The 13,590-nt window shown below is 33.2% G+C and overlaps 1 protein-coding gene across 1 annotated transcript in view; it reads right to left on the reverse strand.

The window, feature by feature from the left end:
- Positions 1-13,590, reverse strand: part of Naaladl2 (N-acetylated alpha-linked acidic dipeptidase like 2) — a 910,349-nt gene that overhangs the window by 151,857 nt on the left and 744,902 nt on the right. The window contains exon 11 of the mRNA XM_042678909.1: positions 10,794-10,889. Within this exon, the coding sequence (XP_042534843.1) occupies positions 10,794-10,889 (96 nt within the window). The remainder of the gene's footprint in view (positions 1-10,793; positions 10,890-13,590) is intronic.

Raw genomic sequence — 13,590 nt, forward strand, 5'->3', positions numbered from 1 at the left:
TAGTATGTATTTAGTTGTGTCTGTGCACATATAGGAACCTCTTTGATTCTAATCATTGAGGAGAGTAGTAGGACTATCTTCAAGTCTTAAGTATCCAGATGGAAATTTAGCATAACAGCTTACAAAATGATTTCCCAGAAATTTTCTAGCATGTTGTGACATACTAAAATTTTTAAATAAGTAGACAGTACTTACAACTGTTAAATATTTTTATTATCTAGAAAGTTCTTTCAACAGCAATGTTTGAAGGGATATTAGGCCTTACTGCTTTGTTAATCTCCTATGTATAGACAGTTCTGCTATTTGTCTGTATAATTCTATAGCACTTTGAAAATGGTATTTTTTTTCCATTTCCTTATGAATGGTAGAACATCATTCTTTCTGATGGAGAAGTAGAACTCCATTGTGTGTTTAAACCACATTTTCTTGATCCATTCATCCACTGAGGGCCATCTGGAATGATTTCCTATTTTAGCTATGGTAAACAATGCTGAAATTAACATGGTTGTGCTGGTAGCTTTAGTGTGGCTTTGTTGGTGCTATGTTGGATAAGTGCCCAGGGGTGGAATTGCTGGGTCATAGGGAACTTTGTATTTAGTCTTTTGAGGAGCCTACATTCTGCTTTCCAGAGTGTTTTAAGAAGTTTACATTCCCACCAGCAGAATAGATTTTCCTTTTGGCCACATCACCATCAACATTTGTTATTGTTAGTTTTCTTGATAATAGCCATTCTGACTGTGGTGAGGTGGAATCTCAATGTTTTGCTTTGCATTTCTTTTATGGCCAGAGATGTTGAACATTTCTATCTATTTATTATTTATTTATTTATATTGTAAAAGTGATGGAGAGGTTACAGTTACATAAGTCAGGTAATGAATACATTTCTTTTTGAACAGTGTCACCTCTTCCATCATTTTCTCCCAGCTTTTCCCTCTGGATCTTCTTCCTACAAGTTGTATGGCTCACTTTCAGCATAGTGTCTAGTGAGTATCATTGACTTGTTCACCCTTTGTCCCACCATTTCTGTGCTTCTCCTCACCCTCCTCAAAACAGATAAACTTACATACAAGTAAAAACTACAACAATATAAAAAAGTAGTGCCATAGGAGAAAAAAGGGCAAATGACAAACCATGTTTCCATTTCTTTATGTGTCAATTGGTCATTTTTACTTCTGAGAACTCTCCCTTTAAGTCATTAGTCCATTTATTACTTTGGTTGTTGATTCTTTGAGGGTTCATTTTTGAGGTCTAGGAATAATTTAGATATGAGGCTCTTGTCTGGGGCATAGCTGGTAAAAATCTTCCATTCTGTGGGCTTTGTCTTGCTAGCTATGTCTTTTGCCATGCAGAAGGTTTTCAATTTGATGCAATCCTATTTATCCAGTTTCTTTGATTTGTTGTGATTCTGGATCTTAGGGAGTTTTAACTCATGCCTAGGAGCTGAAGGGTTTCCTCTACCCCTTAGTGAATATTTTCATGGTATCTAGCCTTACTCGCCTTTGACCCATTTTGAATTGATTCTGGGCAGGGTGCTATATAAGGAACCAGCTTCAGATTTCTGCATGTGTACAGGCAATTTTACTATTCTACCATTTGCTGAAGTGCGGTCATCCTTCCAAGTTGTGTTTTTTGGCTCTCTCTCTTTTTAAAAAATTATTGTGAAAATACCGTACAGATGGGTTACAATTACATAAGCAATGTAATGAGTACATTTCTTATAAAGCATTGTTGCCTCCTCCTTTGTTTCCCTCTACCATCCCTTCCCATCTTCCCCTGCCCTCCCCTCACCTTCCGCCTGGCTCTCTTATCAAATATTAGTTAGTTATATATCTGTGGGTTAATTTCTGAGTCTTCTGTTTCATTAATACTGAGGCCTATTTTTGTGCCAATACCAAGTTGATTTTTATTAATATGACTTTGTAATAGAGATTGAATTATACTAAATGAGACCCAAAGTAAACGAGACCCAAAGTAAACGAGACCCAAAGAAATACAGATTGCATGGTTTCACTAGAACATGCTTATAAATCTACAAGTAAACACACTGGGTGGTAAAAAAAACAAAAGAACACACTAGGACATGATAAGTTATATAGGTCTCTAGGCGTTCGCACAGTGAGACCAAAGGAGGATATTTTTAGGAGAGGATCACTAAGGCTCAAGAGCTATTTGTATAAGATCATATAAAATAGTATTTACCAAAATGAGCTCCAAGAAATGGAAAAAGAAGCTTTTTTATTTCTTTGTTGGTGTTTTTGTTTTCTTTACCTTTTGTCTTGTGTGTTAGTTTATCTTTTTGGGGGAGGGTAAGAGTGGGACAGAGAAAGGGTGGGGCAAAGGGTGAACAAATGCAGCAATGATAATAAATATTATATTGAAAATGATTTATAAATGTGTGGGTGGGAAGGGAAAAACAAAGAGAACAAGGAAAGGAGTGATATTGTTTAAAAAGAAATGTACTAGTTACCTAATTTATGTAACTGTAACCACTCCTTTACAATTTTATATATATATATATAAAGAAACTGTGTATTAAAGTTATTTTTAATGTAAAAGTTGAAAAAAAAGAAAATGGTATTTTTTCAAGAATGATATGTAAAGGTAGTATCTAATTCAAATGATGGAGAAAAATGCAGAAATCAACACAGAAATTCACTTTCAAGTTCTTGATATACCCTTAAAAGTAACAAGATTTTGTTTTTTGGAATATAGAAAATTCAATTATCACCAAAAATATAACATTATGGAATGAGGTTTCTGTTTCCTGAAGTAGAAGTGAAAACTTTCTGAAATGTTTATTGCATCTTAAAAATTGTCATATTATTTATAGTCACATATATTTACAGCTATCATAAACTCCTGTTGTGATTTATATTATGAATACATTAATTCTGTGTTACAAAGAACATTGAAAATACATTATTTTAAATATATGAATGGAGAAAATGGATGCTTGTATACTAATAGTCTGTTTTTCTTATGTTCAGATGCAATGACTTCTTAAATATACTGAGACCTTAAATAAATATATATGGAAAAGATCAACTTCTTTTTAAAAGTGAGTCAAATTTTGAGAATTTAACATTCTACAACATTGAGTATTAAAAAGGAAAAAGAGAAGCAAAAGACAGGCCTTTTGAAACTGTATTTGTGCAATAGATTAAAAAAACACAATAAATCAATTCTCTCTGGACAAGAGAAAATATAGTCACAATACAATCTCCAATTTCAGTAAATGGATACATTGGTTTAATTATACATTTATGAAGAAAATACACACCTGCAATATTTCCTCTTCAAAGCAGAGGCTTGGTTTTTTAATATACTATCATCTCCCTTGAGTAGCTCCAACTAGCATTTTTTTATTACAACAAGCAATCTTTGCATTGAAAATTTATACTTGGGATATTTTCTGTTTGAGCTTATGTCATGAAAACCTACACAGTAGTCCCTGCAGAGACATTTTGCTTCTACAGTAATTTAATATAGTAGGGGAAAACAGCATTTTTAAAAAACAGAACCTTTAAATCCATAGCTTCAGAATAACCTCAAATGTAACACATGTAGAATTAAAAAAAAAATCCCTAATCTTCCTTTTCTAAATAAAATACATTTTTATACTTTATCCCAACAATTCGTCCTCAGCATTAGAGATTACAGAAGGTACTCTAATTTGTTCACTCAGATTAAAAGTCATACTAGGTTTGAATATATTTAGAGACCTATATCAGAAATTCTAATAGCCTGATGGACAAAACATGCTTTGAAACTTACTACACAGAAATGAAAGGTTTGCCTAGGTATGGTGATACATGCCTCCAATTTCAGCACTTGGGAGGGATGGAAGGTTTGGCTAGGTCTACTGATTCATGCCCTAAATCACCGCACTGGAGAGGTCAATACAGGAGGACTGCAAGTTCCAGGTCAGCCTTTGCTAAGTAACAAGAACATAGCAAGAGGATGGGGATGAGTGCCTTTCTCTTCTTCAACCTACATGCTACTGCTGAGCTGGTTTTCAAAGCTATGGTTTAGAATGGCAACTCAAAAGAAAGCAAACGACTCTATACTTCCATCTGCCTCTCTATTCCCTAGAATTCTCTATTTGGAAATCATTAGATTATTTAAGCTCTCATTATTATGGGTTAAGCATCTTAAGAACATTATAACAACAGGAATATTTTTAAAGGAAAATTTTAAGCAATTGAAGATTTATATTTCAAAACTCATATTTAGACTTCTATGTGAGCAAATGGCATCACAGTAATTTAATACATGTTCGAATGCAATAAATATTAATGAAATGAATATTAATGAAATAGTTGGAAATTCATGCACATCACTATAGAAATGAATTACATTTATATCTACAAATTAAAGGCAAGTATTGTAGAATTCAAATTGTATAATATGTGCTAACTTTGATTTCTAGGCTTTACCCAAATACTGCCTTACAATGAAATTGAAGGTTGTTTGACTCTCTTTATATACATAACAGGTACAAATATTAATGTTCCAACTAAGTCCTCTTTGTGATATTGTTCTCACAAATAGCTTTAATAAAAGATACTGCTTAGAAATGATATTAAAAAAGAGGAAATAGGGTTATTTTAAAGAACAATATTTTTGAAAACTCTAATATTAAATCTGATACCAATTAAAAAGAATGATTTTTTTTGCTTAAATAAGATGCAAAAACAATGGGAGAACTAAGATACTGATATTTGTTGAGGAAGCTCACAATCAGAATTAAGTCATTGGCTGGTTTCCATGGTATCACATACATGATCTTTTCTGCCCAGCTAAAGATACCATTCATATACTGACATATTTATATATGACCTAGAAGTTTGAGAAATCAAATGAAGTATATCATCAAACCAGTACTACAGAATTTGAGGAAACAAGTGGAATATACACATCAATCCAGTATTAATATCTTAGCTATCCTCTGGTACTATGTACCTTCTCCATTCACATTTGATTTTAAATTATTCTAAGCCTACCTATAATCTTTGATTTTGTTTCATTTTCCCAGAATTCTATAGCCATCATTAAATTAGTTTATATTAATTAATGAATTTATTTTGAAGAGCCTCATAATATTCTCTTCTTACATGCACCATTCTCTCGATGAGTGCCTATCCATCCATACCAATCATCTTCTCATGGGTCTTATTTCTTTTCCATCTCTATAGAAAGGTTAGGTGACTCATCACTGATGATGATGTTACATTACTGTCTGCTGCTCTTTGGAGCAGCCCCTAGCTTACATGATCTCTAAGAGTATGATATGCGGTGTCACTGAGAAATTGATATTCCAATCTGAATATTTTGACTTAAATCTATATGTGAAGGATGACTACTACATATAATGTTGCATTTATAGACCCTATGCACAAAAAATTCTCAGCACCAGATTCATGCATCAGACCCCCTTGATGTGCCTGCCGAGATGTCTGATGGTACTCCTAACCTCAAGTCAAATGTCAACCTCATCACTTTCTCCAAACCGGTCATCAATATAGTTAATAACCAACAATAATACAGACTTTGTTTAAAAATAGAACCAGTTATTCTCAATGGGTAATTGAAGTGGAGTGTAGGTAACCTGCTTCATGCCTCAAATCTTGCAGGATCTATTATTTCATGCCAAAGTTGTCTCTCAAAGCTGTCATTATTTTTCCATCATTGCTTTCCACACACTGTCACCAACAACCTGATCTTTAAGACACTTGCTGGGACACCTCATTGACATTCAGACAAAATTGAATGACTTAAATTCCTCAAATGTCACCTCTCTGGTGACATATTTCAAACCTTCTTTCCTCCCGAATGTTTACTGAAGATTACTAAAAACATTCTATCCTGGGTCTTTTCTTCTCTTGTTTTGTTCCTTCTATACTTTGCCTACATTCCTATCATCTTTTGCAGTTTATTATATTAAAAGATTTTCCGTGCTTTATTATTGCTTTGAAGTAGCTCCTGTGTATTCATTGTCATTATATTTCAAGTGTTGTTGCTCCATGCTTGGCTTAGAGTAGACAACTAGGAATGCTTACCAGACTAAAAACAATTTATGAGCTAAGTGCCGAAGATTTAGCAATATAACTAAGAAAATTCCTGGGTGTAAGAGGAGAAATAAGCTTATTTCAAAACATGAATCCATGGTGATTTTTATTCACTTATTAAAGGATAAGCAGCTAGGATTTATACTGGTATTTAATTCATGTTTAGTCTTTGAAGGAATTAGTTTGGCTTCTACAATAATTTAAAAAACCAAATGCTGTTTTTAAGGCAATTACAGAGGATAAGAAAAATATCTCCACATCCATTCATCACGTGTCGCCCTTTAGCAAGTTTTACACAGCACCACCTGGCTGTCATGGAAACCATGATGGATTACACCTTTTGATATCAATATTGAGCCTCATTCATTACTTTCTGAGGTTCCATGCTTTATATCAAAAAGACAAATGCCAAGAAAAATTCAAACTTTTCAAACAAACAACAACAAAATCTACAGGACAAATTTGATGACCTATTTTCAAGGACTCGCAGCTCATGTAATATAAATGAGCGTGGTTTAATTAAAAATACAATTGAAAATCAACAAAACACTCTAACTAGCTTTATAATATGTACAAATGAAAACAGAATTAGACACATAATCACACTTGTGATTTATAACAAAGATCTCAAGGACAAATAATCACTTGGAAAGAAAAGTAAAATATTGGTGATACTAAATATCAAATTTTAATCCAGTACTAATCAAGTTTCATAACTTTATAAAAAGTATTCTTACATTTCATACGATTTCATCATAATTGGTAGATAAGAAGCTATACCTAGTCGAGGTCTTGTTCAGGGGTGTGTGTGTGTGAGAGAGAGAGACAGACAGACAGACAGAGACAGAGACAGAGAGTCAGAGACAGAGGGATCAGAGACTGAACTCATGCCCTCATACCTGCTAGGAAGGCATTCTATTAATTTGAGTCACACTTCTTGTCTCTTTTTCCATGTTATTTAGATGTAAAGTTTTTCTTTATACCTTTACTAGTTTGAGCTACAAATTCTCCATATCACTGGAGATCATAAGCACATACTATCATGGTCACTGGTTGAGATTGAGTCTCATGAACATATTTTGCCCAAGCTTATATGAAAACATAATTCTTTGATCAATTTTGCCCCTCAAGTAGCTGGGAGGAAGCTGTGAGTGACTGCTGGATTTTCAACTTCAAAGTCGTTTCATTTCTAAAATAATCTTACTACTATGAAAATAGGAGTGTAATAATACATAATATGTGGTTGTAATATTGCTATTATCCTTAGTGGAGCAAAATATTCTGAAAGCTTCTTAAGTCTATAATTCATTTGTATACATGTGGTGTATTTTCAAAATTTAATTAGTTTTGTTTGCACAGCTACTTTATATATGTGTATAAATACATGTCTTGCATAAAATAAAATACAAATTCAGAAAATTCACATTAAAATGTACTTAGAATATCTAAGCTCTAGAATGTAGTTCTAATATTGTTACTAACAATATATAATTGCATAAATATTTTATTTGTAGAGAAAATTTACCCATTATGTATTTGAAATGATAGATTGATTGCTAGTGAGAATGGTTATTATGCAAGAGTTCATTTTGACATAAAACTAAAATAAATCTTTTACTGCAAATTATGATATTTGGCTAACAAGCCAGAACCTAAATTCATGCACTCTACTTCATAATTCATAATCATCTACACTATTCAACACTATTATTTGTTTTTATTTATTTATTTATGCTGGTGATAGAGCTTGAACCAGGGCTTGTATTCTCATTGTCTTTTCTCTCATGGTTTATGCTCTACCTCCAATCTGGACTCATCTATGTTTACTAGATGGTTTTGTTTTGTTGCTGATAAAAATAATAGCATTAAGATCAAGTCAAAATGCTTTTTGTAGATATTATCAGTTCTACTAGTATGAATACAATTAAACTGCGAAGCAGAAGAACCTTGGCCTATTTCTGCAACATGAGTTCAAGGAAATTTGATGAGTTATTATTGCTGAGTGCACATTTCTCATAGAACTATTGCTTTTGCATTTAAGTCTTCAATTTCTCACACGCAGAATTTTCCCCAACATCTGTTTAATGAGTTAATAAAATATCTGTTAACATATTGAAACAGAGGTGTAACAGATGTTAACAGATGTGTATTCTTTCTAATGATACCCTGTCTTCTGTTTGTTTTCCACCAAGTATTGACCTGTTTTGACCTGTTGTATGAGTCCAGGCTACGTTCTATGCTCCTTGACTAATTAGTGCTTTACAGCATGCTCTCAGGAAATTATTTCATACATGTGGTCAAGAACTTGGGTACTGAGAATCAGTGTGGGTTTGTGTACCTACAATAACATTTTCCTATTTAGAGATTTCATGTTCTATACACCATAATCTTATTACATATCTAATGTACTCATGATCTTAAATTTCCTCCCCTACAAAAATCCCCTCCCCTTTTTTTTTAAAAAAACCAGTAACATAGTTTTATTATCGTCATTATTAGGCACAGTTGTCTGAGCCTAATTAATTTAATTTATTGTAAAATTAACTTAATTTTATTGTCAAGGTGCTGTACAGAGGGGTTACAGTTCTATATGTAAGGTAATGAGATTTTTTTTAGTGAAAGAAAAACAGGAAAAATGAAGAAAAGATTATGACTCTATTATCTAATAATTTTCTAGTTCATTGATTTAAAATAATATCCAAAAGCTGGGCACTAGCAGCTCATATCTGTAGTCCTAGCTCCCAGGAGGCTGAGATCTGAGGATCATAGTTTGTAGCCAGCTGAAACAAGAAAATTCATGAAACTTTTATTTGAAATAACCTCCAAAATAGCTGGAAGTGAAGCTATAGTTCAAGTGGTAGAGTGCGAATCTTGCAAAGAAAAGCTATAAGGGACAGGTCCTAGCCCCTGAATTCAAGTCCCATTCAGGCCACCTCAATTAAATGAATACCAATTTTACATACCCAGAATACTTGATTGAATCTATATAGATTCAAGTGTATGTATATGTTCATCCAAATATGTAATATAGCTATTCATTAGATATATTTATACATTTTGTTAGATACGTGTTTATATGCATATATATAATCTCTAAGCATTAGGAATGAGGATAATATTTTAAATACTAAGGAAGTATTTAGTGTCCACTTCTATCTTATTAAATAAAGAATAATAGACAAAGGATAGATATACTAAAAACTAAATCAATGATCTGGGATGGACTGCAAAGAAAAATTAAAGAATCATAGTTAAGACCAAGGTATTTTGAGATTAAAAGAATTTTAAATTAAAAATAATTCTATTTTTTAAAATTCTAATGCAATTTATTTTAAGGATACAGTAACAATATAAATTCACAAAGTTCTTAAATGTCAGAGATGAATAAAGTTTCTAAAACATGTATCATGAACTCATTCTGTTGCTTCTCAGTGAGCTTCTTACCATACTTCCTTTTATATTAAACGAGAAAAAGAAGCTGTAAAACTTGATTGAGATGTGAGGATGATTAAATCTTTCAAATATTCATAGGTAAATATAGATTATTTTAAAGAAACTAAAATGCCGATAGTCTAAATTCTATTCTCAAAAGACAGGTTTTGACAGGTTTTGTATCAATAACTGGTAAATATAAACATTCATATATATCATATAATGTCAAGAATGTTAAATTTATTTACTTCATGGTGTAAAACATATTTTTCCACATTATAAACTTATGACTAAGGAGATACTGTAACAATATAAGTATTCCACCTTAGAATAAAAATGTCCTATAATAGGTCCAACCTTGTTCATTATTACAAAACAGCTAGTTTTTTTTTTGCCAGTCCTGGGGCTTGAACTCTGGGCCTAAAGCTGCCCCTGGCCTACTTTTGCCCAAGGCAAACACTTTACCACTTGAGCCACAGCACCACCTCCAGTTTTTTGAGTAGTTTATTGGAGATAAGAGTCTCATAGAGTTTTCCGCCAGGGCTGGCTTTGAACAAATATCCTCAGATCTTAGTCCCTGAGTAGCTGGATTATAGGAATGAGCCACTGGTCCTCAAGATAACCTCTTCTTTTTTTTTCTTTTTTTTTGGGGGGGGGGGGTGTCCGGTTGTGGGGTCTGAACTCTTGCCCTGGGCGCTGTCCCTCAGCTCTTCAGCTCATGGCTAGCACTCTACCACTTGAACCACAGCACCACTTCCGGCTTTTTTTTCTTCTGCTTATGTGGTGCTGAGGAATCGAACCCAGGGCCTTATGCATGCAAGACAAGCGCTCTACCACTGAGCCACCTTCCCAGCCCAACCCTCTTCTTTCTTTATCACAACTAAAAAATATTATAAATGAACAAATATCTCAATTATTTGGAAAAAGTAATGCAAAGATCCATTTGGCATGATGATTAAAGCAGAAAATTGTATCTACAAATATAATGCAAACATACTTTCAGGCTAAAAGGAAATCATTATTATTTTACTGTGGATAGATGCTTAAGATAATACACCAGGGTGATGATATCTATGAGCTTGAATAGAGGTTTTTCTAAACGTTTGTTTATCATCTTTACTTCTTAGGAAAACAATATGATGCCGCAAAATCCTTTCTAATATATTTCACAAATTCAAAATTCAAGATTCTTCTTGGGTGGTTATTTTACTTCCTTCATTTACCAAAACCAAACAAAGTAAAACTAAACCACAACTTTCTCAATACTATTCAAAATTACATCCTTCTACTTACCTTGGCAATTGTTGTATGAAAGTTGAAAAAAGGATCTGTTTCTTCAATTTTTGTTGCAGGCTTAGGAAAAATGGCCTCAGAGAGAAAACTTGGACCCTGTGGCAAATCAAAAAGGAAACAATCAGACTCCTTATCGATTTTACTCTTCAAGTGTTATTGGATTTTCTTTAAAGATTCAAAGAACTCTAAATTGCTTTAAGGTTTTTGTTGATTGTTGAATTTCATTCTACTGATCTAATTACCTATCACAAAATATTTGTGAATTAAAATGGGGAATATTCTATAGCTTTTGACATAAGATATATTTACAAAATTATGTTTTCTTAAAAGTCGTATTTTTTCCATTTCCCCTCTTGTTCCTTTCAGTAGAGACTTGTATATGAATATCTTGACTACAATATCAATCTCTTCTCCATTTTATATTTTCCATATCTTAAGTCTGGTAGAATATTTTTTGGATAAATATGATTATCTAGAAAAACCTCAATAAAGTGTACATGACATTTTTAATATCATCATACTAACTTCAGATCTGTAAGATATATATGGGGATAGAAATCCTACATGTTCTCATGGGTTGCCAATCGAGACATAATACATAGTATCAGAACCTTAGCATTAGATAGTTGAAATAAATCAGAGATAATCTAATCCATTTCTGACAGATGTAGTCAAGTTTCAAGATGTAAAAAGCATGAATACTAACAAGATTATAATATAAATCAATAATTTTGGAGTTTTCAACATTATCAGCATCCTATAAAGGATATTGTTTATATTATAAATATAGCATTCACTTGAAAACCTCTAGGTTGTATGTACAGAAAACCATTATCTAGGGACAGGATACAAGTGGGTAGAAAGATGATAGATTTATAAATACATGGGTGGATAATATCTCTGAAGACTATTGTGAGAAAGGAAATGTTGAAGTACTCTGCATCAAAAAGGACTTCAAATGAATAATTTAAATTGTATTTTATTGGATATTAGAGACACTCAGTAGCAGAACAGATAACTTTGGAGTATATGAGTCAGTGTTGAAGAGAAAAATTCTGGAATTTTAGATTTGGAAGTAATTGATGAGGATTGAAACCAGCATAGCTTTATTACCATATATTAAACAATTCTGGACAATTTATACTCCCTTCTCTCTACTAATACTGAGATAAATCCAAAGTAACATCTGTGACTAGTGCAGCACAGTCTCATTTTAAATAATAGGACCATGAGTCAGCAAATGACAATAGTACCTACTGCTACTAGATGTTCATCAAAATATAGTTCTTGTTCTTCTTCCCACTTCTCCTCTCAATTGATAACACATTTGTGAGAAAGTCTGCCCAGTGTTAATGACAACTTTGTGGACTTGCCATGAAATATATATGGTCCAGACTTAACATCTCAAAGTATTCCAAATTAACTAACTGAAATTGTTCATATAAGAAAGCAAAACATTTTGATTGGAGGGATTATGAATGAGGAAGATCCACTCTGCAGCTCTTAACTCCCTAAATGGCAGTCAATGCACCTACTTAGAATTAACGGGATAATGGTGGTGCATCCACAACCCAGGGCTGGACCCCAGTGCTTCCATTCTACATGTATCACCTAATTTAATCACATGGACATTTAATCACAGAGTACCTTCTCTTTACAAATGCGAACCAGTGAGCTGTTGTTTTGTACATTTGTTTGTGCCAGTACTGGTGACTGAATTCAGGATCTGGGCACTATCCCTTAGTTTTTTCTCTGAAAGATGGCACATTATTACTTGAGCTGCAGCTCTACTTCTGAACTTCTGCTGGTAGTTGGAGATAATGTTCACATTTCCTGCCCAGGCTAGATTTGAACCTCAGTTCTCTGTTCTCAGCCTCCGGAGTAGCTAGAACTAAAGACACGACTCACCAGCACCAGTCTAAAACCAATAAGTTTTAAGTGCAGTTTCAAGACCACACCATTATTGGCTGTAAAAGGCAGGTTTATGTAACCACATAACTCACAGTTTTCTTTCTATTCCATGCTTGCTACACATGGCTAACGTTTCTTGAGCCCCAGCAAGAATCAGCATATATAAGTTAGTAAGGATGACTTCTTTAGCTTTTGTCCCAGTTTCCTCCAAGCCTTAGTCTACTTTCCTTAGCAGCACAAGCACTAAATACAGTTTAAAGGATAAAATCAAAGACCCCCTGCTTAGACTCACTAAAACTGAAACTAGGTAGTCTCATGTGGGCTTCAATCATTGCAAAATTCTCCTCTCTGCAAGCAGAAAATCCACAGATCAGTAATTAAACTCAATCTATGAAATTCAAACACTTGCAACCTTTGAATGACACGGACATTCATACTTTGCTGGACTCAAGAAAAGGTAATTCTGGCTATGATCTTTGCAACATAATATTCACATCACAATTCAGTAGGGAAAAATCCTTAGATAAGGTGGACTTTAAAGAAGTCCATGCGCCCAATGTAAAACACAATTAGAACACTGTTTTCTGAATGTACTCGTTTTATATCTTAATTAAATTTTTTTCAGATTTTAGGAAATTCCCTAGGATTAGCTTTATTGAAAATATTCAAAGTACCTATTTAAAGTCTCCTATTTATTTAGTTGCCAAATCTTAGGCATAGGGAATGCATTTAGATTTTTAATTCAACTCAAATACACAAAGTAAAGCATGGATTACTTAAGTAACTAAATGCTTTTACAAATATGCACAGTTTCTAGAAATTCAACACTAGAAATCAGCTATGCATCCAGACACAGTTCGCTCACATCTGTCATTCTGGCTACTCA

This window comes from Dipodomys spectabilis, unplaced genomic scaffold (genome assembly GCF_019054845.1).
Source record: "Dipodomys spectabilis isolate Male_0828 unplaced genomic scaffold, ASM1905484v1 ptg000050l, whole genome shotgun sequence".
Lineage (NCBI taxonomy): Eukaryota > Metazoa > Chordata > Mammalia > Rodentia > Heteromyidae > Dipodomys > Dipodomys spectabilis.